The sequence below is a fragment of the Nuphar pumila genome, chromosome 1, assembly GCF_984573655.1.
Source record: "Nuphar pumila chromosome 1, dmNupPumi1.hap1.1, whole genome shotgun sequence".
Classification (NCBI taxonomy): Eukaryota; Viridiplantae; Streptophyta; class Magnoliopsida; order Nymphaeales; family Nymphaeaceae; genus Nuphar; species Nuphar pumila.
In genome coordinates this window covers 1,466,618-1,491,544 of record NC_143249.1, presented here as the reverse complement: position 1 = coordinate 1,491,544, position 24,927 = coordinate 1,466,618, and the positions used below count along the sequence as shown (strand labels likewise).

The 24,927-nt window shown below is 37.0% G+C and overlaps 1 protein-coding gene across 3 annotated transcripts; it reads right to left on the bottom strand.

Moving 5' to 3' along the window:
- Positions 1-1,821: 1,821 nt before the first annotated feature.
- LOC149847644 (deSI-like protein At4g17486) lies at positions 1,822-21,930 on the bottom strand. Of its 3 annotated transcripts, none has more exons than XM_090008977.1 (5): positions 21,746-21,930; positions 20,262-20,536; positions 8,260-8,547; positions 2,739-2,976; positions 1,822-2,273 (listed from the first exon to the last, which is right to left on the bottom strand). In XM_090008977.1, exons 2-5 carry the CDS (start codon positions 20,470-20,472, stop codon positions 2,216-2,218), a joined length of 795 nt encoding a protein of 264 aa, XP_089865103.1. In that variant the 5' UTR covers positions 20,473-20,536; positions 21,746-21,930; the 3' UTR covers positions 1,822-2,215. The 3 variants fall into 3 exon arrangements, with proteins under 3 accessions (XP_089865103.1, XP_089865110.1, XP_089865118.1); XM_090008984.1 differs by having other exon boundaries at positions 20,262-20,498; XM_090008992.1 differs by lacking the exon at positions 1,822-2,273 and having other exon boundaries at positions 2,735-2,976.
- Between the last annotated feature and the right edge of the window lie 2,997 nt (positions 21,931-24,927).

The following is a 24,927-nucleotide window of genomic DNA, read 5'->3' as shown; positions in this document are numbered from 1 at the left end:
AAGCTGTGCTTTCAAATCGTTTGAAAAAACACAAAAAAATTAATGGGAAACATGTTTCCTATAGGTTTCCCATATGTTTCTCATACATTGCCCAAGCATTTCTCTTTAGTGAGAATATGTTTCTCATGTTTTTGTTATATTACTTCATTATGTTAACATAATCCACACTTTTCTATATTCTGCCTACAGTCACAAATATTGGGATCGGTTAGATCTCAGCAAGGTTATTTCTAGCGATATTATATGTTAGGTGATAAATCTCAAAAAATCTCAGTTCTTAAAATATATATATATATATATAGCAAAAAATAAATAAAAAAATATCATGTTTAGATAATAAAATAGATATATAATAAAAGAACAAGTAAACAATCTAAAAGAAAGAAGAAAAATATATTTAAGATGTAAAAATATATAGAAATAGTAAAAATAATTGATTATATCATGATAATATCTCGTGATAATATCACAATATAACTAAATTTGTAATATTTTTAAAATATCATGATATTTTACCTATAATATTATTTGCTGAAAATACAACGATAATATCACGGTATTTTAAAAATATTGCCGATATCTGTGACACAGCCCCCACAAGAATTCCGACCTCAGATATATCCAAAGGCACCGTTCATCAGATATATCCAAATGCCCATCAAGCCTTATGTAGTTTTAGGATATTTTTGACGCCTGAGGGTAGTCTAGTTGGTAAAAAATAATCGTAAACTTTTTAGAAATAAGATGGATGTACAAGAACTTTTGGGATGTCAGAATTCGAATTCTTAACCTACGAGAACAGAATGTGAAAAGTGGTTTTACGATTAAACTGTTCATGATCATCATAATGTTATGTCACCATGGTGGTGTTCAGTGCTTAGTTTGAGTTCATTCTATTATTCACTCTCCTTTCTCTTTATCCAGTGTAAATTAAATTAATTTATAACAGTTGCAGAGTGTGAAACATAACATCAAATTGTCAGGATGAAAGGGCACGGATAAAGTGTAGGCCCTCTTTTGGCTAGCAAATAATTCTCTTTAAGATAGGCCAATAGTTCTTAAAATCATTTTGCTACCTTAAACTGTGACAATTGACCAACTAGGTACACCCAACTTCGACACCCACCCTCAATGGGTTTTGAACCATGATCATCTCATGTCAGGTGACGATCCACAGTCTCTCCTAACCAGGAAGATGGAACCCTCATAGGCAATGACCTCTTGCTCGTTACCGGTGGCTAATGGTTTTATGGCACACAACCGATCATGGGAGCATGGCTGGATGACTGTCAAATGGCGTGGAATGATTTTGCAGGTTTAACCGCATTTGCAAGAGGTGGATAGTATGTTGTTGATATTGGGGATGATGGACCTAGGTGAAATTTGATTCGACAGATTTGTTCATTTGAGCAATTAATTCCACCATAATATCTTTAGGAGTTGGATCATCAAGTAAATGACACAAAGGCTACTGTCATGATCAAGTGATGCTAAAATCAGTTGCCAAGGAGCTAAAAATATGGGTCCCACAGGTTTATATTGGACAAATGTTGTGCAGTTAGATGGAGCATCGCATTTTTTTACGCAAAACGTGATTGCAGTTGCCGCCGATTCCATCTCCGTGCACGCTTCCAGTTGTGTTCAACTCTCCTGGTTGACTTGCAGCTCACAGAATGTCAGCCTCGCTTAAATCGTCATCACATTTTGGCCTTAAGATCATTCCCATACTATCGATTTTGTTTACCAGAGAGATGTTCAAAATGTGTCGAAGTTTTCAATTACTAAATTCACCACTCACATGCTATCTTGTTTGTAACTTCACATTGATCAAGATATTAAACGCCAGTAGACGTAATAGTTAATAGAGCACAAAAATTATAAGCAATCCAAGATGTTACAGCCCCCATTCAACTTTCGATAGCCTCCACAACAATCCCAGTAACTTGAAGACTTTTGGCGGCTTAATAACTCCTCGTAGTAAAGGTAGTTGATGCGTTAGATTTTGCACTTCAAGCTTCTTATGGAGGACATCAGACCTACACTGGTTTGATCAAGCCCGGAAGCATTTTCTTGGTGGTGGATGGTGAGGGGTTACTTCTGACTCATCATTGTCATCATTGTCGTAGTTTCCCCCACATGCAGTCGGATTACCAAACAAAGCTCATAATATCACCATCATCATCACTGTCCTATATTCCCATCCACATGCAGTCACCTACTCACCTTTTATAACAGGACTTATTCCACAGGATTCAGCAAGATCCAATGGCCTGCTGCTTAAACAATCAATATCAATAATTAGCAACATTGTGGTCAGAACTAAGAGATGGAGGTGAATTCTCAGGAAATTGCAGGAAATGGATCTGTCTAAAATAATCAGACAAAATTGTAGATGGTTTCTTAACATCTGATGATAATTTCAAAGCATATCATGCTCACTAAATTGACAAAAACAAAAAATGCAACTGAAATGCCTTGACAGTTGCATCAAAACTTAAGGAATAACATAAAGTGGACTTGACCATGACGCTCATCTGATGACTACGAATTTTGAACACAAATGTCAAAAGAGACGAGGATAAAACATAATTCTACAAGGTTCTCCCTCTAGGCAACAGCTTCAGCAGATGTTAATCGCATAGTGAATCATACAAAAATGGAAAAAACAAAACCTCACGTAATGCGAATTATATTCGAAATACTTTGAGATATGGAATTCTTAATCTAGAGGTTGTTACCTTTCCTTCAAAGAGTTGTTGGATCTTCTCAATTCCCATGGCTGCAGACTCCCATTAAAAGGTGAAGTTAAGAACAGTGATGATGCAGACAAGTGCCTCTGTCTTGTAGAAATAGAGGACAAATAGCTGAATGCAGTTCTTAGCCTCCTCTTCTCACCATCACAGTTTTGATAATCAGGGTCATGCCGCACAGCTGAGACCTTAAGACCCTCTGGCAACACGCAGTTGCAGAGAGACCCTAGAGAAAATATTGATCAGTAAATATCATCAGGATACAGGAATTTAAGGTAATTAGCAATAGATCATGACAAAATTTCCACCATCACACTGAGAAATATTCACTCAAATCAGAATAAGTTCAAAGTACTATAAATTACAGTGGTGCACTGGGATGACCTCTTAAGAGTCCCTAACTAAGTAGATTGATGAGTATGGCTGAGCAGCATCAGTGGTGAGTGACTAAAGATAGTTTTTCTTTTTTTTGAAAGGCAAGCTGGGGTTAGGCATACCCCTACCAGCTATGTCACAGGGATTCGGCCAACCAGGTGTCGCACCCGCATCGACGCGACGCAACGCAGGTGCGGGTGCAGCACCCAGTGCAGTCAACTCAACCCTGAGTGCAGTCAACGCACCCAGGGTCATATATGTCCAACTGTTAAAAAAAACACCCGATGAAATGGGCTGAGGAGAGGAGGATTAGGGCAAATTTTTTTTGCCTACCTCTCCTCCCGACCCCAACGCTGTGACCCGTCTCCCGACCCTGACGCCGGCGACAACCTCAAGCTTCCGGTACTCTCTCTCTCTCTCTCTCTCTCTCTCTCTCTCTCTCTCTCTGGAACCGGCTTTTGGATCACCGGAATCTGACCTGTATACAGGTTTTTCCGGTGATTCAAGAATAAAAATCAATGGCTATGAGCCTATGAAGTATGAAGATAAGGTATCAGTTTTTTTGCTCATAAAAACATATTTTTTCATCATAAAATCATGATCCAAGAGTTGATTCTCACTAAATCGAGCATGCTAAACACATCTAATGGTTCAGATCTATCATAAGACACTTCAAAACTATGGGGGAGACGGGCAAAACGAGAAATGAGGTCTAATATGTTCTGTTCTCATATATATATATATATATATATATATATATATATATATATATATATATATATATATATATATATATATATATATATATATAACAGCAACTACGCCTTCATCCCAAAACAATTGGGGTCGGCGATATGAACCAAATATATATATATATATATATATATATATATATATATATATATATATATATATATATATATATATATATATATATATTTCGGATTCCTTTAAAACTCTTATTTACATGTGTTTAATGCTTAATCCAAACCTGTAGATATGTTTATAATTGCTTACTCAATAAGCAACATGCTTTGGACTGAATTAATTTAACAAGAAATAGATAATAATTAATATTTTAAAAATAATAAATAGTATTTTTTGTTATAATATTGTCATTTGAAAATATCACTAATTTAATGCAATATTTTCAAAATGTGGGTGATATTTGTGACACGCACACACACCAATTAAAAAAGAAATCATAGTTAGTTTTTTTCCTAAATCTGAACATGCATGTATAATATATTGTAGATGCGTTTGGCTTGTTACTAGAAAATATGCTTTGATATCGAATTAATTCAACCAAAACATTTGATTTTTTATCACAAAGTTTTGCAGCAACATAGACTGTTAATTTTAATTGGATCTCTTTAGAAACCCATTTAAACATAAAACTAAAGATACCTAATTTAATGCATGTTTTCCACTAAATAGACTATGAGGAATATATTTGCAGTTCAAGTTAAGTGAAAAAATATATCTGTATATATTTTTTATAATCCCATGCTTAGGAGTGTCCACTTTGCATTAATGTTATTGTTATATATTTTTCTTGTACCTTTCGGTATTTATTTATACGTACTACTACTATATTTTTTAGAACTTATTTTATATGTTATTGACCTTGCACTCAATATTATCAATCTTGATTGTGTGCATAATTGATTTTAATATAACTTTTTTTTTGTTTTCAGTACAAAAATGACGGATAAAGATAAAAGACTTTCGTCATTCCCATCCCCACACATGAGTTTTGCAGCTAGTGTTGCTGATAGTTGTAGTGCGAGTAATGATGGAGAACCATTGAAGAAGGTGGTGCAAACAAGAGATTTTGATGCAAGCTCTGTGAAAGAGATTTTTTTAGGTCTAGCACAAGAGGTAAGGCTTATTTATTGAAGATACTAGGACATGGCATTTCAGGATACAGCTAAGCTGATGAGGCAATACGAAGATAATACAAGAAAATACAAGATGAATACGAGAAGAGGAAGACAATTAGTGATTCTTGTGCAATTAGTGTACCATTTTTAAGCCACCAAGAATATGCTCAAAAAAGAAAAGAAAAGTAGATGTATAAAACAGAGGAAAAGGAACGATACAAGCATCATTCAATACATATGAAAGAGAGGAGATGGATAGAAAAGTAAGAAGATATTTTTATTCTAGTTCACTACCATTTAATGCAACTAGAAATCTTTATTGAAAGAATTTAGTTACTCCTTTGGCAAATTGTAATTTGAGTGGCTATATATCTTTAAGCTCAGAAAAGCTACAAACCACACTTCTTATAGAAGAGAGGACAAATGTTGAGAGATTGCTAGAAATTAAAAAATATTCATGAGAACAAAATAGAGTTTTCATTGTTTTCGATAGGTAGACAGATATTCAAAGGCATTCACTAATTAATTTTATTGCTTCTTCGCTTAGTAACCCAGTATTCTTGAAAGCAGTTAATGCATATGAGAAATATAAAAATGTTGAGTATTTGAAAGGGTTGTTTATAAAAGTAATAAAATAAGTGGGTGATCAGAAAATAGTACAAATCATCACAAACAACACTCCAGTTTGTAAAAATACAACATTGAGTTTGGAGAGTGAGTATCCTCATATTTTTTGGACTCCCTTTGTAGCACACAGCTTGAATCTGGCCCTCGAGAGCATCTGCAACCCCAAAGAAGAAGAAAATTCACCAGCACATGTTCTATTTTCATGGATCGAGGAATTAGAAAAAAAATGTCAAAAGCATTAAGAATTTTGTTGTCAACCATCATCATACTAATGTTATATTTAATAAACAATCTGACATGAAATTGTTGAAGGTCGTTGAAACACGTTTTGCGTCCATCATTGTGATGGTAAAAAAGATTAAGAAAGTGAAGAACGCTTTGGTTAGCATAATAACTGATGAGAATTTGACATTATATCGTGCAGATAATGATGTCAAGGCTTAAGAAATTAAAAAATTCATTGGTGATGATGAATTTTGGAATAGAGTTAGTATATTTCATTCAATTTATGCAACCTATTGGGGAAATGTTGAGAGAATTTGATAAGGATGAGCTCATGCTTCACAAAGTTTATGAAATGTGGGATAAGATGATTAAAAAAATACAAGTTGTAGTTTTCAAGCATGAAGAAAAAAATCCTGCATTGGATGACTCAGAATTTTTTAACCATATTCATTCCATTTTAGTCAAAAGATGGGATAAGTGCAACACTTCTTTGCATTGCATGACACATTCTCTTAATCCAAAATATTATGTAAAAAAGTGATAGGAATGTGGTATTGGTCGTGTCCCTCCAAATTGAGACCCAGAGCTATTAAGGCATAGAAATATGTATATGACAAGACTTTATCCAAAATCACATATTCTAAATCAAGTCACACGAGTTTAAAAATTTTACATCTTCGAGATTATATGGACAGGCATTACTAGCAAGAGAAGAGGAGAATATAGATCATATCACATGGTGGTCAATATTTGGATCAGAAACACCTCTTCTCCAACATCTTGCATTGAGATTGCTATCTCAGAATGCTATTGTGAAAAAAATTAAAGCACATATTCTCAAATCCACAACATGAAGAGAAACAAACTCACCAGCAGGCGTGCAGAGGATTTAGTATATGTTTATTCTAATCTTCGACTACTTTTGTTAACCAATGATGAATACATGTAATAATTGCTCTCTTAATTATTTGCTTATTTCTTAGTTTTTTCATTTAAATATACTTGTATTTAACATTTTCAAATTGGGTTTGTAATGCAGACAAGGATCATCCAAATTTTGAGATGAAAACCCAGAAAAGTATGACTTAGAGGGAAAGTGCATGATTTCAACATTACAAACATGGATTTATCTGAGCCCAGTCTTTCTTCTTATGATGCATTTAATGACGAAGCAGAAAATTATTAGGATACACTACCTCATTGTTATATACATTGTTTGCTTCTTTTGTTAGTATACTGTATAATTTACTTCTTTTCTGCTTTACTTATTTGATTGTTTCTATAATATATTTAGATCAATTTAATTGTGGTGTTATGTAAAATAGAATTGTAGATTGTAAATTTTATTTATTGCATGCATGATGATGAATTGATTTGATGATATTATGATAATTGTTTTTTATTTCATTAGTGTTACTCTTAACAAGAGTTAAAACTTAAAAATTATATATAATATATAATATATATATATAATTTTTTATATTTTTTCCACACCCTCGCACCCAAGTTTTTTGAAAGTGATGCATCGCCGCACCCGCACCCATGTGACAGCCTACCAATTATACAACTATACCATTGGGTTTTGAACCTGCAACTACCCAACACAAGGTGACTGAACTAGCTGCTCCTACCAAACAAGCAGAACCCCCATTGGTAAAGATAGTTATTTCAGTAACTTGATGGTAAAAGTCTTGATACATTAGTTTGTAACTGCATTCAAGGCCCCACACTTGGAAGACAAAACTAGAAGGTTCCTCTAGCCCCCAAAAATTAAGAAGACTTCAAGTTGATTCAGGAAGGCAAGGAGGATTGATATTATTGACAGGTTTGTCCTTGAAAGAAAACATGCCCCAAGACTTTCAGCGAGGAAAACGATGAACTTAGTGTGGACTTGGATTTGAAGAATTGGTGAAATTGAAATCAAATTTCATAAAAAACGGGAGAAAATAAAATTTGACAGAAATCCAATTACATAAAGCCAAACACACCATTAACAACCTCCTAGGAAACTGTTCCTCAAGATCACATCATCACAGAGGCCACTTTCAACAACTACGGGCATAGAAACCAAAGAACGGATTGATAGGAGAGGCAATGTCCAAATGCATGCTACTTATTAGTTAACTGGGCTTGATCAACACAAGGGGACACAACACTGGCAAAAATGGGATGGATTTTCAGTACTTCCAATTTCCTGAAACAGGTTGATACCAACAGAAGTGTAACCTTTTCATCCTAAAACAATAAATATTCTACCAAATCTCTAAATCTATTTTGAGCAATCCAATTCTACATATACAACACATAGAAGTCAGAAAAGAAACAAGAACGTGCAGACACATGTAAACTTGTTATTTCTGATAAGTCAACATACAAAAATGGAATATACAGGAACTTACCTATTCTAGCCAGCCGATTCACCCATTTCGGAATTGAATTCCCAGTCAACCTATAGCAAATATCTTTGCAGAAGTGGTTGCAGTTCTTGACAATCAAATGATATTTATCACCGTGGTAGTTTACAGAGAGACGAACCATAAATTCTCGCAATTGAGCCGGATCCAAACATGTGGTGCCAATTAATATGGATTTCCTAAACCTAAATCCTGGACACTGCTGAGGTTCTACCGCAAAAACTCCACTGGTTGGATAATCATGTGCCCCAAATGCATATTCCACACCATGAACTAAATTGAAACAAGGAAAGCAAACCAGTTAGAATTTCCTGCATCATGTTCAATGACTTGTTTAATCATGCACGAGTTAAGTAATAAAGAAATTATATGTGAACTGTGTTAAATCATATGTATATATATATATAATACCCAATAGGAGTATTATAGTCTTTTCACAGTGGTTTTATTAAACAACTATTTTTTCTTTTCTTTCTTTTCTGTTTTTCTTTTTTTTCTTTTGTTTTATTTCACGCCAAATAGGGGCCCCACAATAGAGTTGTTGGGGCCCCCAACGGTCACAAATGTGACCGTTGGGGGCTCCCAACGACTCTTTGGGAGCCCCCTTTTGGCCTCCTTTTTTGAACCCTTAGTGTGTGTATAAATAGGGGTGAAACCCCATGTATTTTTTAGTGAAGCCTTTGTGCTCTCTTTCAATAAAAGAGATTTTATATTTTTAGTTTGTGATTCTCTTAAGGCTTGCGTATGTATTGTCCAATAGTGGACTTGGCTATTATTTCCTTTGTGTATTTGTCCATTGTTGGACATTGTGAATGCTTGTAGCATTCTTTATCTTTCCGCATACTTCATTACATGGTATTAGAGTCATTCGATTTATAGAAGCAAATGTGTGATATTCATCTTTTTACTCATTGTCTCTATTCTTCACACACTTTGGTGGCATTATGGAATCCAAAATCGATCTATCCTTCAAGCTCGATGGAAAGAACTATATGATGTGGGCATCGGTAATGGAAAACAAACCTCAAAGGTAAGAAACTTTGGAGTTATGTAATGGGTTCTATTCCGAAACCTCAATTAGAGCTCGTTCAGATTGAAGGAGACTAAAAAAAGGCTCTTGAGGGAGATGCTCGCCTCAAAGCCATTGAAGACCATCAAAGAAAAGTTAAAGATTGAGAAAGCAATCACGCCAAGATTCTAGATTGGTTCATGAACAATGTTGAACTCAAGGTATGTGCAAATATAGCTAAATTCCGCCGAGCCAATGAGGCTTAGTTCTTTATGAAGGGTATGTATACCCAAAAAAAACTTGAAAGAGCATATTTTTTGCAAGAAAAGATTAGAACCACCAAAGGTGACTCAAGTATACAAGATTACTATAGTGCATTAAATCCACTATGAGATGGGTTGGTTCTTTTACAGTCCAAATGGGTTGCTATGGAGGATGTTGAACTAAGACAAAAACAAATAGAACAAGATCGATTATTTCAATTTTTGTTTGGGCTACGTCTCGAATTTGAGCAAGTGAGGTCATCACTTCTCCATAGGTCTATTTTTCCTCCAATAAAAGATGTCATAGCCAAAATCACACAAGAAACTAGGCTTGGCATGAGTAAGAATATTGATGAAGTGTTTGTCGTATCCAAACCCGGCAACAATGTCAAAACCTATAAACCACCTCACTTTGAAAAAATAAGGAAACTATAGTGAAGGAAGAAAGATGATTGTATGTCATCATTGTTATGAACCGAGTCACATTAAACCCGCTGGACCAAAGTTAAATGGAACATTCAAGCCTAAGGTGGCTTCCCTCGAAGAATCCACCACCAAAGAAGATGAAGGCAATAGCGACGACCTCAAAGAAACTCTTAGTCAAATTTTTATGGCTCTACAACAAAATCTCAAAGCCACTTTCTCCACATCGAGTGCGGTCATTGCATCTACTTCGCCTCCCGGTACATATTCTTGGATCTTAGACTCCAGAGCAATTTTTCATATAACCCCACATGAGAATCCATTAAACGATGTATGCACCAATTCAAAAAGTTCATGTGTTTCCACGGCCGATGGAACCTTTTTAAAAATCACAAGTATTGGAACACTTAACTCTAAAAATTCTCAAAATCTTTTTGTTCCAAAACTAAATTTAAATCTTTTTTCAATTCCCAAATCGCCGACCATGGATGTGAAATATCTTTCTCATCTAATGGATGCTTTGTGCAGGATCTTCAGTCCAGAAAACGGATTGGGCAAGGCCATAGGAAGGGGGACCTCTACTATATGGATCATCTAAACCTTCCTACAAAATCTTTTTGTACTTATGTCCAAGATAAAAGCATTGAAACTTGGCATAAAAGACTTGAACATCCAGGTTATTCAAAAATGTATCTTTTTCTATTTGGAAACAAATTTTGTAAGGAAAAAGATATTAATTGCAAAGATTGTGTTTTTGGAAAAATAAAGTCTATTCCATTTTCAACTAGAACATTTCTTTCTACAAGAGCTTTTGAATTGGTGCACTCGGATCTTTGGGGTCCATCTCCGGTCATGTTTAAAGGTGGTTACTTTTACCATGTCACTTTCATAGATGACTTCACTAGATATGTTTGGATTTATTTTCTTAGTCATAAATCGAAAGTATTTTCCTTCTTTAAAGAGTTTCATATGAAAAATCAAAATCAATTTCAAAGCAATATATTCATTCTTATATCCAATTCCGGTGAAGAATATTTATCTACCAAATTTCAAAATTATGTAAAACTACATGGAACTTATCATCAAAAATCGTGCCCTAGAACTTCACAACAAAATGGACTAACGGAAAGAAAACATAGGCATATTATTGAAACCGCTAGAACATTGCTTATCTCTAAAAATATTTCAAAATTTTTTTGGGCCGAAGCCATCTTAACCTCAACATATTTAATCAATAAAATGTTTTCTTCTAAACTAAAGAATGTCTCTCAATATGAAAAACTTTTTAAATTTTCTCCCGACTTCAATCACCTTTGCATCTTTGGTTGTAAATGCTTTGTCCTCTTACATAAGAGAGATGAGTTACCCCCAAAGGGGATTGAATGTGTCTTTTTAAGCTACGGAGAAAATAAAAAAGGCTATAGGTGTTTTGATTTAAAAAATAACAAACTATATGTTTCAAAAGACGTAAAGACGTAACCTTTTTGGAAGATAAGAATGGATTTGAAAAACTAGATAAACAAAATGAGATTGACTACATGTTTTTGCATGACCTCATAGATGATATATGTGATGATTCTATGAAGCATCTTGAAAATATAGAGGATACTTGTGATGTATCCAATATTGATATACCACCATATAATAGTGATATCAGTAATGAAAATATTAATGTTTATACCCGAAGAGAACAAAAAAGACCTATTAGTGCCTTGGAGAAGTTTTCTCAACTTACTGAATCTTTGGAAGAAACACTTGTTAGGAGATCTTCTAGAGAATCAATTCCTCCCAATAGGTTTGTGTCATATGAGTCCCTTACACCTAATTATCGGGTTTGTTTGATAACACTACATTCGTATTATGAACCTGTCCATTATAATCACGCCAAAACTATATCACATTGGGTTGAAGCCATGAAAATAGAATTAGATGCCTTGAAAAAGGCCAATACTTAGAAAATAGTCAAACTACCTTCCCATAAAAAACCTATTGGATGCAGATGGGTCTTTAAGGTTAAAACCAAAAGCGATGGATCCTTAGAAAGATGTAAAGCTAGATTAGTGGCTGAGGGATATTCGCAAGAATATGGAATTGACTATGAGGAAACATTCGCTCCTGTAGCCAGAATGACAAGTGTTAGAACCTTAATAGGTGTCGTATCAACCAAAAAATGACCTATATATCATCTCGATATGAAAAATGTTTTTTTAAATGGGAATTTAAATGAAGAAGTATATATGGATCCGCCACCCGGAGTTAACATTGGACAAGGTCAAACCCTTAAACTTTTAAAAGCTTTATATGGTCTTAAGCAAGCCCCCAAGGCTTGGTATGATCGATTTAGTGATATCATGATTAAATTGGGATTTCGTTCATGTTATACTGACACTGCTCTTTTTGTGAAAAGTGTATGTACGAATATTGTTATTTTATTACTTTATGTTGATAACATGATTATCACAGAAAATGATCAAAATAGTATTGTTAATGTTAAAAATATGCTAAAAGATAGCTTTGACATGTCTGACTTAGGTTTTCTTAGATATTTTCTTCGTATTAAAGTTGCATATTCTCCCTGAGGATATATTTTGTCACAGATGAAGCCTGTTGCAGATATATGTACTAAGCCTGGCATTTCAGATGATAAAAAGGTGAAGACTCCAGAAGTAATAAATGCAAAATTAAGGTTGGAGGATAGGGTTCTTCTAGAAGATCCCGCACACTACAGACAACGCATTGGATCTCTCACATATCTGACTATCACCAGACTTGACATCGCTCACGTTGTTCACTCTGTTAGTCAATTTCAGCATGCTCCTACAATTGTGCATATGAGTACCGTGCTCCGGGTCATCCAATACCTCAAGAACACCATAACTAAAGGGTTGTTTTTATCCTCATCTTCTTCATTGAATTTACTAGACTATACTGATGCTGATTTGGGAGGTAATCATAATGATAGAATCTCAACTACTGGTTTTTGTGTCATTTTAGGAGATTCTTTAATTACTTGGAGATGCAAGATGCAACAGAAAGTCTCACTATCCTCTACTGAAGTTGAATACCGAGCTATGGCAACTACTACAATAGAACTTGTTTGGCTTCGAAGTCTTATCAAAGATATAGGGGTTGAAATTACTGGAGCTTCAAAGCTTTGTTGTGACAACAAAAGTGTCATTTATATTGCCAGCAATCACACTTTCTATGAACAAACCAAACATATCAAAATGGATTGCCACTATGTTCGTGATGAGTATCTACGTTGAACAATTACACTGTTATATGTCACATCAGAATATCAGTTAGCAGATTTTTTCACTAAAGCTCTTCTTTCTCCACGCTTCATGTTTCTCCTTGGCAAATTTTCGGTCATCTCCCGTAAAGTTTGAGGGGGGTGTTAAATCATATGTATTAATATATATATATATAACACTATAATACCCAATAGGGGTATTATAGTCTTTTCATAGTTGTTTTATTAAACAACTATTTTTTATTTTCTTTCTTTTCTGTTTTTCTTTTTTCTTTTGTTTTATTTCACGCCAAATAGGGGCCCCACAATAGAGTCGTTGGTGCCCCCAACGGTCACAAATGTGACCGTTGGGGGCTCCCAACGACTCTTTGGGAGCCCCCTTTTGGCCTCCTTTTTTGAACCCTTAGTGTGTGTATAAATAGGGGTGAAACCCCTTGTATTTTTTAGTGAAGCCTTTGTGCTCTCTTTCAATAAAAGAGATTTTAAATTTTTAGTTTGTGATTATCTTAAGGCTCGTGTATGTATTGTCCAATAGTGGACTTGGCTATTATTTCCTTTGTGTATTTGTCCATTGTTGGACATTGTGAATGCTTGTAGCATTCTTTATCTTTCCGCATACTTCATTACAAACTGATCTTAAGATTCCACAAAGCATAAAATTCAACTTTAGAAGCACCCAAACATGCCAAATAAATCAATAGGTTAATAAATTGTTTTCAGGCCATGGATTTGAAAGCATTCTCGTGACATCGGGTGTATTGTGTTAGTTTATAAATTATTTTTAAAAAAGGTCTAGTTTATATTTATGCATAATGGAATCCCAACTTTAGTGTGATTGAAGGCATAACTGTGAGAAATCAGATGTGGGAGTCACCTTACTATCGTAGCAAGAGATAGAGAGAGAGGTAAGAGGGAAGAGAGAAAAAAAATGTTGGGCGGCAATGATGTCTTCTCCCCTTTCCATTGATATTTATATGTTGTACGAGTGGTACAATACAGTACAATAGTACAATACAGTACAGTATGTTGTACAATACAGTACAATACAGTACAATACAATACAGTATGTTGTACAATACAGTACAATACAGTACAATAGTACAATACAGTACAGTATGCTGTACAAGTGGTACAATACAGTACAGAAATATATTCATTTACATATACATATTTAACAGCCTCCCTCAAGTTGAGGATGATCTTCAATCATGCTCAACTTGCCCTTAAGTAACCAAAATTGATGACTAACCAATCCTTTGGTGAAGATGTCCGCTACTTGGTCTTCTGATCTGACATACGAAGCCTCAATTTCTTCTGTTTCAATCTTTTGTCTAACAAAATGCTGATCAATCTCAATGTGCTTCGTGCGACAATGATGAATAGGGTTAAAAGAAATATTAATGGCACTTTGATTATCACATAAAAGCAGAGAGGAAGAGATAGGTTCATTCAACTCTTGAAGAAGATGCCGTACCCAAGTGACATCAGCTGTCCCTGCTGCCATTGCCCTGTACTCTGCCTCAGTGCTGGATTTAGCAATGGCCTTTTGTTTCTTACTACTCCAAGTGACAATATTTGGGCCAATAAAAACACAATATCCTGAAACCGACCTACGCTCATCAGGGTCCCCACCCCAATCTGCATCACAATATGTAAGTAAACGGTGTCCTGTAGTGAAGCTTTCATCTTTGTGATAGAGCAATCCATCTCCAATAGTCCCTTTCAGATATCTGAGAATACGCTTAATACATTCCATATGACAATCAGTGGGAGCATGCATAAACTGAGATGCTTGATTTACAGCATAAGCAATGTCAGGTCTTGTAAATGTAAGATATTGCAACATACCAACAATGCGGCGATATAAAGTGGAATCATGATATAATTGGCCTTCTTTTGCACTAAACTTATGATTTAAGACAGATGGGGTGCTGAGAGGTTTACAATTAATCATACCAGTGGTGTGAAGAATGTCAAGAGTATACTTGTGTTGACTTAGAGTGAGTCGATCATCTTGTCTATCGACTTCAACTCCCAAGAAGTATCGCAATGGGCCTAAGTCCTTCATCTTGAATTTGGCCATGAGTAAAGACTTGACCAAGGCAATATGTGCATCATCACTCCCAGTGATAATGATGTCATCAACATATATAAGAACCCAAGTAGTAACATGATCATTCTTATACATAAATAAAGAATGATCAAGTATACTCTTAGAAAAGCCATGCTGCTGAATTTCCATGGAGAAACTCTCAAACCAAGACCGAGATGCCTGTTTTAAACCATAAAGAGACCTTCTCAATTTACAAACCCATGTAGCCGCATCATGTTCACTATATCCAGGAGGTTGCTCCATATACACCTCTTCCTTCAAGTCCCCATGTAGGAACGCATTCTTGACATCCAACTGGCTAAGAGACCAACCATGCTGAAGTGCCAAAGTGAGGATCACACGAATGGTGCCAATTTTGACAACAGGGCTAAAAGTTTCCTCATAATCTTGCCCATATTGTTGTGTGAATCCGCGTGCAACAAGGCGAGCTTTATATCTTTCAATGCTACCATCTGGTTTACGCTTGATCTTGTAAACCCATTTGGAACCAATAACATTTCTATCAACAGGTCGAGGAACAATATCCCATGTATGACATTCATGAAGTGCTGCCATTTCTTCGTTCATAGCTTCAACCCAAGCTCGAGAATGGGCTGCCTGATGGAAAGTAGACGGCTCTTTCTCTTTGGCCACATTGGTTAGAAACAACTGAAAGTCAAGAGAAAAATTGTTATAACTAACCCAACGATGGATAGGATGCCTTTCACGTGTGGATCGTCGAAGAGGGGGAGCCTCGTGAGATGGAGTTGAAGGGGCTCCTCGACGGGCATAAACCAAACCTGAAAACCGTGAAGGTGCATCCTGTATGATGGAGTTGTCTGCTTCAAACTGAATTGGTTCATCAACAACAGGATCTCTGATAGAGTCATATAGCAAAGTATCACAAAGCCATGGATCATAAGTAGTTTGCTCATATACCTGAGAAGTATCACAAGTGCTGAAATGGTCATCATCAAAAACAACATTTCTAGACACCTTAATCTTACCCAAAATAGGATCATAACATCTATATCCTTTATACCCATCGGCATATCCCAGAAATCTGCACTGAACTGCTCTGTCCTGAAACTTGTTACGTAAAGAATGATCCACATGGACATAACAAATGCATCTGAAAGCATGCAAATCATCATAAGAAGGGTGAGAACCGTGAAGCAAATAATAAGGAGACTGATCTCCTAATAATTCCATAGGCAACCTGTTAATGATATGCACTGCAGTGTGAAAGGCCTCAGTCCAAAGAGAGAAAGAAATATCAATATTGTGCATCATACTTAACGCGGTTTCAACAATATGCCGATGCTTACGTTCTGCTACTCCATTCTGTTGTGGAGTGTAAGGACAAGAGGAGTTACGTGTGATGCCATGGTCCTTTAAATATTCACTAAAATCATGAGATATGTATTCTCCACCACCATCACACTGGAAATAAGTGATATTTGAATTGAAAAGGTTCTGAACAAGAGCATGGAATTGTTTGAAAAGTTTGAACACTTCAGATTTAGATTTCATAAAGTAAATCCAAGTGTAACGAGTGAAAGAGTCAAGAAATAACACATAATAACGAGAGCCAGATAGAGATGAAACAGGAGCTGGGCCCCAAACATCAGAGTGAATAATTTCAAATGGCTTGGAAGCTCTTTTATTGATACTTTGAAAGGGAAGTACATGACTCTTGCAGACATTACAACTAGGACACTTATGATCTAATTTGACTTTGGGAATAAAACCCTGAGAAGACAATTTGTCAAGGAACCCTTGACTACAATGACCTAACCGACGATGCCAAGAAACTGGCTTATTACATTGCATAACAGAAGAAGACTGACTCAAATAAGCAGGAAAAGATGGAGACACGGTAGATGACGTCTTCAAAGTCCCGGGGGCTGCTTCGAAGACGTACATGTTTCCGCGTCGTTCACCCTTAGCGAGCATCTTCTTGGTTCGAAGGTCCTTAAGACAAACAGAAGACGGAGTAAATTCCATGGATGAATTTGTTTCATCAACCAATTTAGAAACAGATAAAATGTTTTTCTCAATGGCAGGAGTGAGTAAGACATTTTTCAATGGTAGTGTAGATTGTGACAAAGAGAGAGATGCATTTCCAGTATGAGAAATAGGGTGGTGGGAACCATCTCCCGTGACAATAGTGCCAGTGCCAATATAAGGAACCATGTTGGAAAGTTTACCTGCATCAGAAGTAACATGTGTGGCTGCTCCAGAATCAATATACCAAACTCCATCATCATTCTGACGCAAATTCATGTTGTTAAATGCAGTCATCAGAATTTGTTGCACATCATGTGACAACCCTGCACTCTGTCCCTGATCAGTACCCTGATGTGCTCGAAAATTTCCCTGCGGCTGCCCCTGAAACTGTCTAACATTCATCTGTCCAGCTCTTGGTCCTGGCCTCCCTGCCTTGTTGCGATTCTGTGGGTTGTGCCAACAATCTGCTTTCACATGGACACGCTTGTTGCAATGGAAGCAAGTAGGGACACGGGTACCTCTAGTGGCAGGTGGAGCAGTAGGAGTAGGAAGGAGTCCTCCACGGCCCATATGTGCAGCAGGTGGACGAAATGAGGTAGACCCAGATGTAAACATGACAGGATGAGGATCATCAATAAGATGATCTTGAGTCAAACTTACTTCATACTGTAGGAGTTTGGCCTGTAAATCCTCAAAGCATGGAAGTGTAGAGGCAACCTGTAATGCAGTGCAAAACATACGATATTGGGGCCCAAGGCTTCCCAATACCTGCTGAACAACATCTCTGTCAGAAACAGGATATCCAATAGCGGCCAACTGATCAATGATAATTTTGATATCCCCTAGAAATTCAGTAATGGTCTTAGTTCCCTTTCGCATAGATTGGAACTGCCATTTCAGTTGAAGTGCACGTGATTCAGAAACCTGTGAATAAGAGTGAGCAAGATGTCTCCATAGTTCTGCAGCAGTAAAATGGTCAGAGATAGTTTGTAATATACGATCAGATAACGTGGCAGTCAAATAGGCAACCACAGATTGGTCCTTCTGAAACCAAACATCATACACAGGATTTGGAATAGCAATGCAACTCACCTTCCCATCATTACCAGTTACCTCTTGCGTAATAGTCATAGGTGGGGCGGGTGATCCCCCATCCAGATGCCCGGAAAGACCATGACTTCGGATAAACGGCAGAATTTGGCGTTTCCAAAGTAAGTAGTTATCATGAGTTAATTTGTGAGAAACAAGTTGAGAAAGAAATCCGGGGCTGATTTTAGAATCCATAAGGAAGAAGATCAAAGATGAATCAAACAGCACGACAGAAATTCGTAGGTTGTACGGACAGAACCGTACGGACAGAAATTTTTGAGTTTTGGAAATCACGATTTTTTAGTTAATCGTGCAGAATGTACGATTTATCAACTATATTGCAAGAAATAGATAAGAAATCACAAGAAGTTTGAGAAAAGAGGCACTTTTGAGAAATGAGGGTTCCCAAATTTGGGGAAAACAGAAATTAGGGTTGATAAAATTGGGGATAACAGAATATGTAAGAAGGAAAAGATGCACGATATGAGGAAATGAAGAAACGACGTCGAAATATAGTGATTCAACGGAGAAACAACAGAGAAAAGATGAAAAAAAAAAACACTTTCCTTGAGAACGCCCAAAAACGCACGTCAAGGTCCTTAGGGGCCTTCCAGATGATCGTGATTACCACGCCCTTGGCTCTGATACCATGTGAAAAATCAGATGTGGGAGTCACCTTACTATCGTAGCAAGAGATAGAGAGAGAGGTAAGAGGGAAGAGAGAAAAAAAATGTTGGGCGGCAATGATGTCTTCTCCCCTTTCCATTGATATTTATATGTTGTACGAGTGGTACAATACAGTACAATAGTACAATACAGTACAGTATGCTGTACAATACAGTACAATAAAGTACAATAGTACAATACAGTACAATACAGTACAGTAGTACAATACAGTACAGTATGCTGTACAAGTGGTACAATACAGTACAAAAATATATTCATTTACATATACATATTTAACAATAACCAGAGTTACCAGAAGCTTCTTAGATAGGTGGGAAGCCCGCTTCCCGGAAACTCGCTTCGGAAGCGCAATACTCCTAACTTTTGAAACTTACAGGGATTCTCAATTCTCCCACGCTTCTCCTATGCTTTCCACACGCTTCATCTATTCTTCTTAAATGTTCTCTCACTCTACTTTTCTTGTTTTTTATGTGTTTCCTCTAGCGCTTCTCACTCACTTCCATGCGCTTTCTCTAAAGCGGCAGTCATTATTTTTAGATTTTGTTAAAAATTTAATTCTTACACTAAAAAATCATGAAATTTAAGAATAGTCACTTTTATTTTAGTTTTTATTTGCGTTCAATTTTGATTCTCATTCAATTCTTATATTGTTTTTTTTTATTCCTCGCTTCCCCGCTTCCTATACATTTTCAAATGCATCGCTTCTCGCTTCCACTTCCCGTATTGTTTCTCTCTTATGCTTCTTAGTCCAACAACCTTGGACATAACCCTGACGAGGACAACACAAAACAATACAGTTGAATGATACATGGAAACCAGGTGTTTGTCTATGATAACATGTCATAATAAATGCAAGAGAACACATTTAGATGAAGTTGAGTCTCTTTGTATGCATTATTAGAGTTTTTAGCTTTTAGGTCACACACACCACTTAAAACTTACAAGTAACATATTAAGAAACATTTTAATAATCATTGCCAAGTGTTCTGGTAAAAGTTTCTTTAAACCCAATTCCAATGTTGATCTGTTCCAGTCAAAGTTAATCCAGCAAGTGAAGCAAGTAAAAAGAAACAAATTTATAGTATGCATGCGTAAAGAAAAGCAACAGCCAACCATGAAACCCACAACTGAATGCCATGAAAAATGACAAGTAGAGCTTACCTTCAACTCCAGAATGAAAAATTCCAAGGCCTGCCCAGTAGAGATAGCCATTCATGGGTGTCAAGTCATATACATTAAGATAAACTGGTGCATTTCCAGAATTTCCACTCGAAGATTGCACTTTGGAGAACATACAAAAGCGAGTGGGTGACTTTCCTCTCAAACGAAGAGGCAAGATACCATTCCATCCCTTTCTTGACGTGAACTTCATGGTTCTAGTAATTCAATTTTCTGCAACTGAAGAGGGGAACAATGAAACCAACACTACATCTGGCCTGCTTGCATATAGAACGACCAGAGTCAATATCTGAACACATTCTAATCAGCACAACAAAATGATTCAAATAGCTAGAGATGAAAAATAGTATCATTTGAAGGATCTCAGGCCGAAATAAGTGGACAAACTAACTTGGATGAACCACCAAGCATCTCATCCAGCTCAACAGGAGCCCGGTCTAGTTGATCTGTGGCACATTCTGGACTGTGCACCAGTGATAAATATAAGGCATCAATAACTCTGCACCGTGTTTTCTTCTACGTATCATTCATGGTCTTTCCAGAAAATATCATGGGTGGAGATGAAAGCTGAATTATACAGCATAATCTCTTGAATGCCCTTCAAGTTTTCCAATATATTCAGACATAATCCAATGAATGCCATAAATCTATGGAAAATCCTAGCGCCCAGAATTCCCCCAAGCAAAAATAGGAGGAGAATGGTGCTCAAATTTTGGAAAATTATAGAGGAAAAGAGAAAGAAGCCAAAAACAAAGGATGCGTAGTATTACAACAACCGGAGAAAAATGCATGTATCTTGGGCCAATAATTCCCATAGGAATCACGAAGAAGTTCATGCCATACACGAAATTGAAAAATCTGGATCTTGATGTTCCGTTTTCACCCCCAATATCACAAAAAAAAATCCAAAAAAGGAAACACCCGAGTCCACTCCATTCAAATCTCGCCATCTATAAAGATGACTAACAATGCCCTTCCGCCAAGATAGCCCTGATTTCCGCCTCAATGCCAATAACATAGAAATAAGTGATTCTCTTTCCAAGATCACGATCTGTAAAGCAAGAATCACAAGAGACAGAGTGATGGGGAGCCATCACCAAACGCACATTAGGGAACGAATGAGAAACCGAGATCTCTGTAAAAAATTTAGGCCCAATCCATACGCAACACACACAGGACGAAGAAGGCCCGCTGAGAAACTCAGATCTAGACAGAATTTAGGTCAACAATCAGAGATCGTGTCCACATTCACCTTGCCCAAAACTCAAAGAAACCCGAAAAAATACCGGAAAAAAAACTAACTCCTAACCATCTCTCTCAAGCACGCATTGCTAAAAGCAAGACTTCAGAAAACAGAACGAAAATCAAAACCTTAAAACGCACACACAGTGAAGAAGAAGCACGACAGATAACGCCATTCTTGAGCTAAAAATCAGAGAGAGAGAGAGAGAGAGAGAAAGTCACACCTTGTGGAATAAGACGGAGAGCAGAGGGAGAAAACCACCGGAGGCAAGCGGCGGCGGCGGTTGGGCTCAGTACGGTTGCGGCGGCGGCGGCGGCCGCGGCATTCCCTTCGGCACCGGAGAAAGGAGACGAAACCGGAAACCACGTTGAGTCACTGGAGATCTTGGGTGAGTGTCTCTACTCTCTACTAGTGGCCAACTCTCCTCTCTTATTCAGAACGCCTCTTCTCTTCCAATTTCTTTTTTGTTGTTGATTGATAATAATAATAATAATTAATAATATTATTATTCCTGCATTAATTTGAATGGCTAGACCCGCATGGTGTAACGTGTTTAACCACGCACGGCTCTTTCCCTCTCCCTCCGTCTGCACGGATCAAAAAATTTACGAAAACTATCCTCACCATTTCATTAACGACGAAAAAGGGTGGTTTGTGGCACCTAGGGATATGAACGGGTCGGGTTTCGGTTTTGGGTAAGATATTACGTAGACCGACCTAATTGGATACTGCCTAATTTAATTTTGGCTCTGATTGAAATGGGCAAGGCTTAGAACTGGTAAACCAGCTGAACGATACCCGCTTGAAGTGTTCAAGCTTGGCATATTGTTGTGGCAAGCCAAGCTGAGTTTGAGCTCATAATCCGCCCGGGTTAAACTAGTTTAGTTTCTAGCAGGCTTGTTTAATAAAAAGTTTCATTATTTTAGAGCTGGAAGAAATAAGATTATAAAAAAATATATATGTAAAAAATATAGACAATACATTTCTTACTATGTAACGAGTCAAGCCGAGCCTAGTATCAATTGTTCATACTCAGCTTGCTGAGCCTATTTTACGAGTTTGAACAAGATCTTTACTAGCTCGAACATGAGCCAAGCCACGAGCGGCTCAGCTTGTTTCCCAGCCCTAGCATGACTAGCATTCTGATATGCATATCACATGTGATCGGATTTGGAGATTTGTCTGTCAAAATTTGAATCATATTTGAATTTGAATTCATGTGCCCAAGTGGATATGTATCCAAAACTGAATATTAATGGGGTGTTGTACTGAACACAACTAAATTGTTCAGGTTAGGGTTGCAAACTGGTTGGATTCAGGATGGTGCTTTTGCAAATTTTGGGCTGTCTCCCATCTGATTCAATCCGACTCACCAATGTATTTTTTGATCCCAAACCCAAACCGTTTTCATACCTGGTTCGGGTCGGCCTGAACTATATTTGGGGTTGGAATTTTTATACTCTGAGATTTGAGTTTAGCTCTGGTTTCAATACCTCCCACAGATCCGACCTATTAATACCCTGGACTGTTCTAGGGACATGGAAGTCTTTTCTTAAGTTTGGTGAGAATGGATTAAACATAATTGGTAAAATGATTTAGAGTTTAATCGTGTTCAGTCAGTGGTCCTTTTATTTTTCCAATTAATATTTTTTTAGTGGTGTTTTTATTGGATTACTGACCGGAAAACAAATCAGCAATACCGCCCGTACGATCATGGCGGCCAATAAAAGGGTGCGTTTTCAGAGGCTGAATCTCAGCTGCTTACCGCAATGACGAAAATGCCCAGCGTTGATGGAGAATGTTGGGAGTGACGTCTACGCGAGATTAGATCGAGTGATCACTAAATCATTTGAAGATATATTAAAATAATAATACATACCTCTCGTGTCCATGTCAGCGTATCCACTTGTATCACCAAGGACACACGCATCTAAAATGGCGTGCCGCTGTGACATATTCTAGAGCACAACCACAAAAACCTCCAGGTACGTATCTGACACGGCTTTCATTGATCCCAACTATAATTAGCCGCTCACGCTCATTATTTATATGTTCATGAATCTTTGCCACGACCCCCTTCCCCCAAGAGAGGATCAAGTGATGGGCCCAATCACTTTTAGAAAAGTGATTCGGCATCCTCACCGTCCACAATGTACACAATGACCATGAGATCCTTTGGGATGAAACAATGGACGGTGTAGATGTCAAAATCACTTTTTTTATAGTGATTTGACAGATCACCTGATCTGCTCTCCGCTTCCCCCTGCCAACCCCACTTACCAAAGTTGCATGAATTCTTGAACGAGATAAGCCCAATTTAGCGTGACATATTCTAAGCAAACTTCAATTTATTAATCACCTAATCTATCCAAATGTGGCAAATTGCAACTTATTGATTACCTAATCTGTCCATGAAAATTAATGAGCTACACTTTAAGCCTCGTTTTTGAGTAACAAGAGTAAGGTATAAGTGGGACGGATCATTGTCCAATTCTAACCTGACTGAATGTACATACAGTCCGTACAAATAAGTCCCGTCTTATAAAAATGTCAGATATTCTGATAATGCTATTGGATTCTGTTAGATCTGAGCCAGAATCAGATTATAAAAAAAAATCCATTCGAAACTGGGTTGAACCCGGTTATGACATTAGTTGTTTTGTCTATTTCATAGGAAATCCATATAATTGACCCGTTTTCTCCAAATCCATTGTCAGATGGGGTCAGATCATACCAAAATTCTATCATATGTTCTGAGTTGGACACTGATTTAGAACCAGACCCACTGGCTAAAAGTCAGATCCATTGATAGTCGACCCGGATCCGACCCACGTGCAACCCTAAATTACAAAAGGTCAAGGTGTGCATGTGTAGTGTACCTCTATGCGTGCAAGCCACGCAATCAATTGCGTTGCGTGCATGTTGATAAAGAGGGAGGAGTTTGGCTTGTTCTATCCAACAAACACCACCAAACCAATTTACCAATTACATCAATTCTTGGTAGAGTTGGAAAACAAGATGAGCCGTTCGTGGTTGGCCTTGTATTTTGCACATAAAGCACACATTCGCTCAGCAACCCCAACACAAAGGTGTTTGGTTTGTGCTCAGCTCACACTCTTAAAATAGACTCAAATTGACTTGGCTCAGGCCTGTTAAAGCAATAATAAATTTATTGTGCATCACATAATATATTGTAAAACAAGTAGTGAAATGTTTTGACTTGCAGTCAAGGAACTTTTTCTTTTGATCGATGAATGAGTAGGCTTGAGCAATTGACTCAGTAAGTTTAGAGTTCAAACTCCATTTCGTTCAGCTTTAAAACAAAACAAAAAATATTTTTTGAGAGAGAGAGAGAGAGAGATGGTGGGGACGTTAAATGAGCCAGCTCTCAGCTCAGAAATAGTT

Coding starts and splice junctions, on each gene's coding strand:
- LOC149847644 (XM_090008977.1), bottom strand. CDS start 20,472: ATGAAGTTCACGTCAAGAAAGGGATGGAATGGTATCTTGCCTCTTCGT. Junction 8,548..20,261: donor TTTTCATTCTGGAGTTGAAG/GTAAGCTCTACT, acceptor GTTTCAATTTAG/TTCATGGTGTGGAATATGCA. Junction 2,274..2,738: donor AACAACTCTTTGAAGGAAAG/GTAACAACCTCT, acceptor TTGTTTAAGCAG/CAGGCCATTGGATCTTGCTG.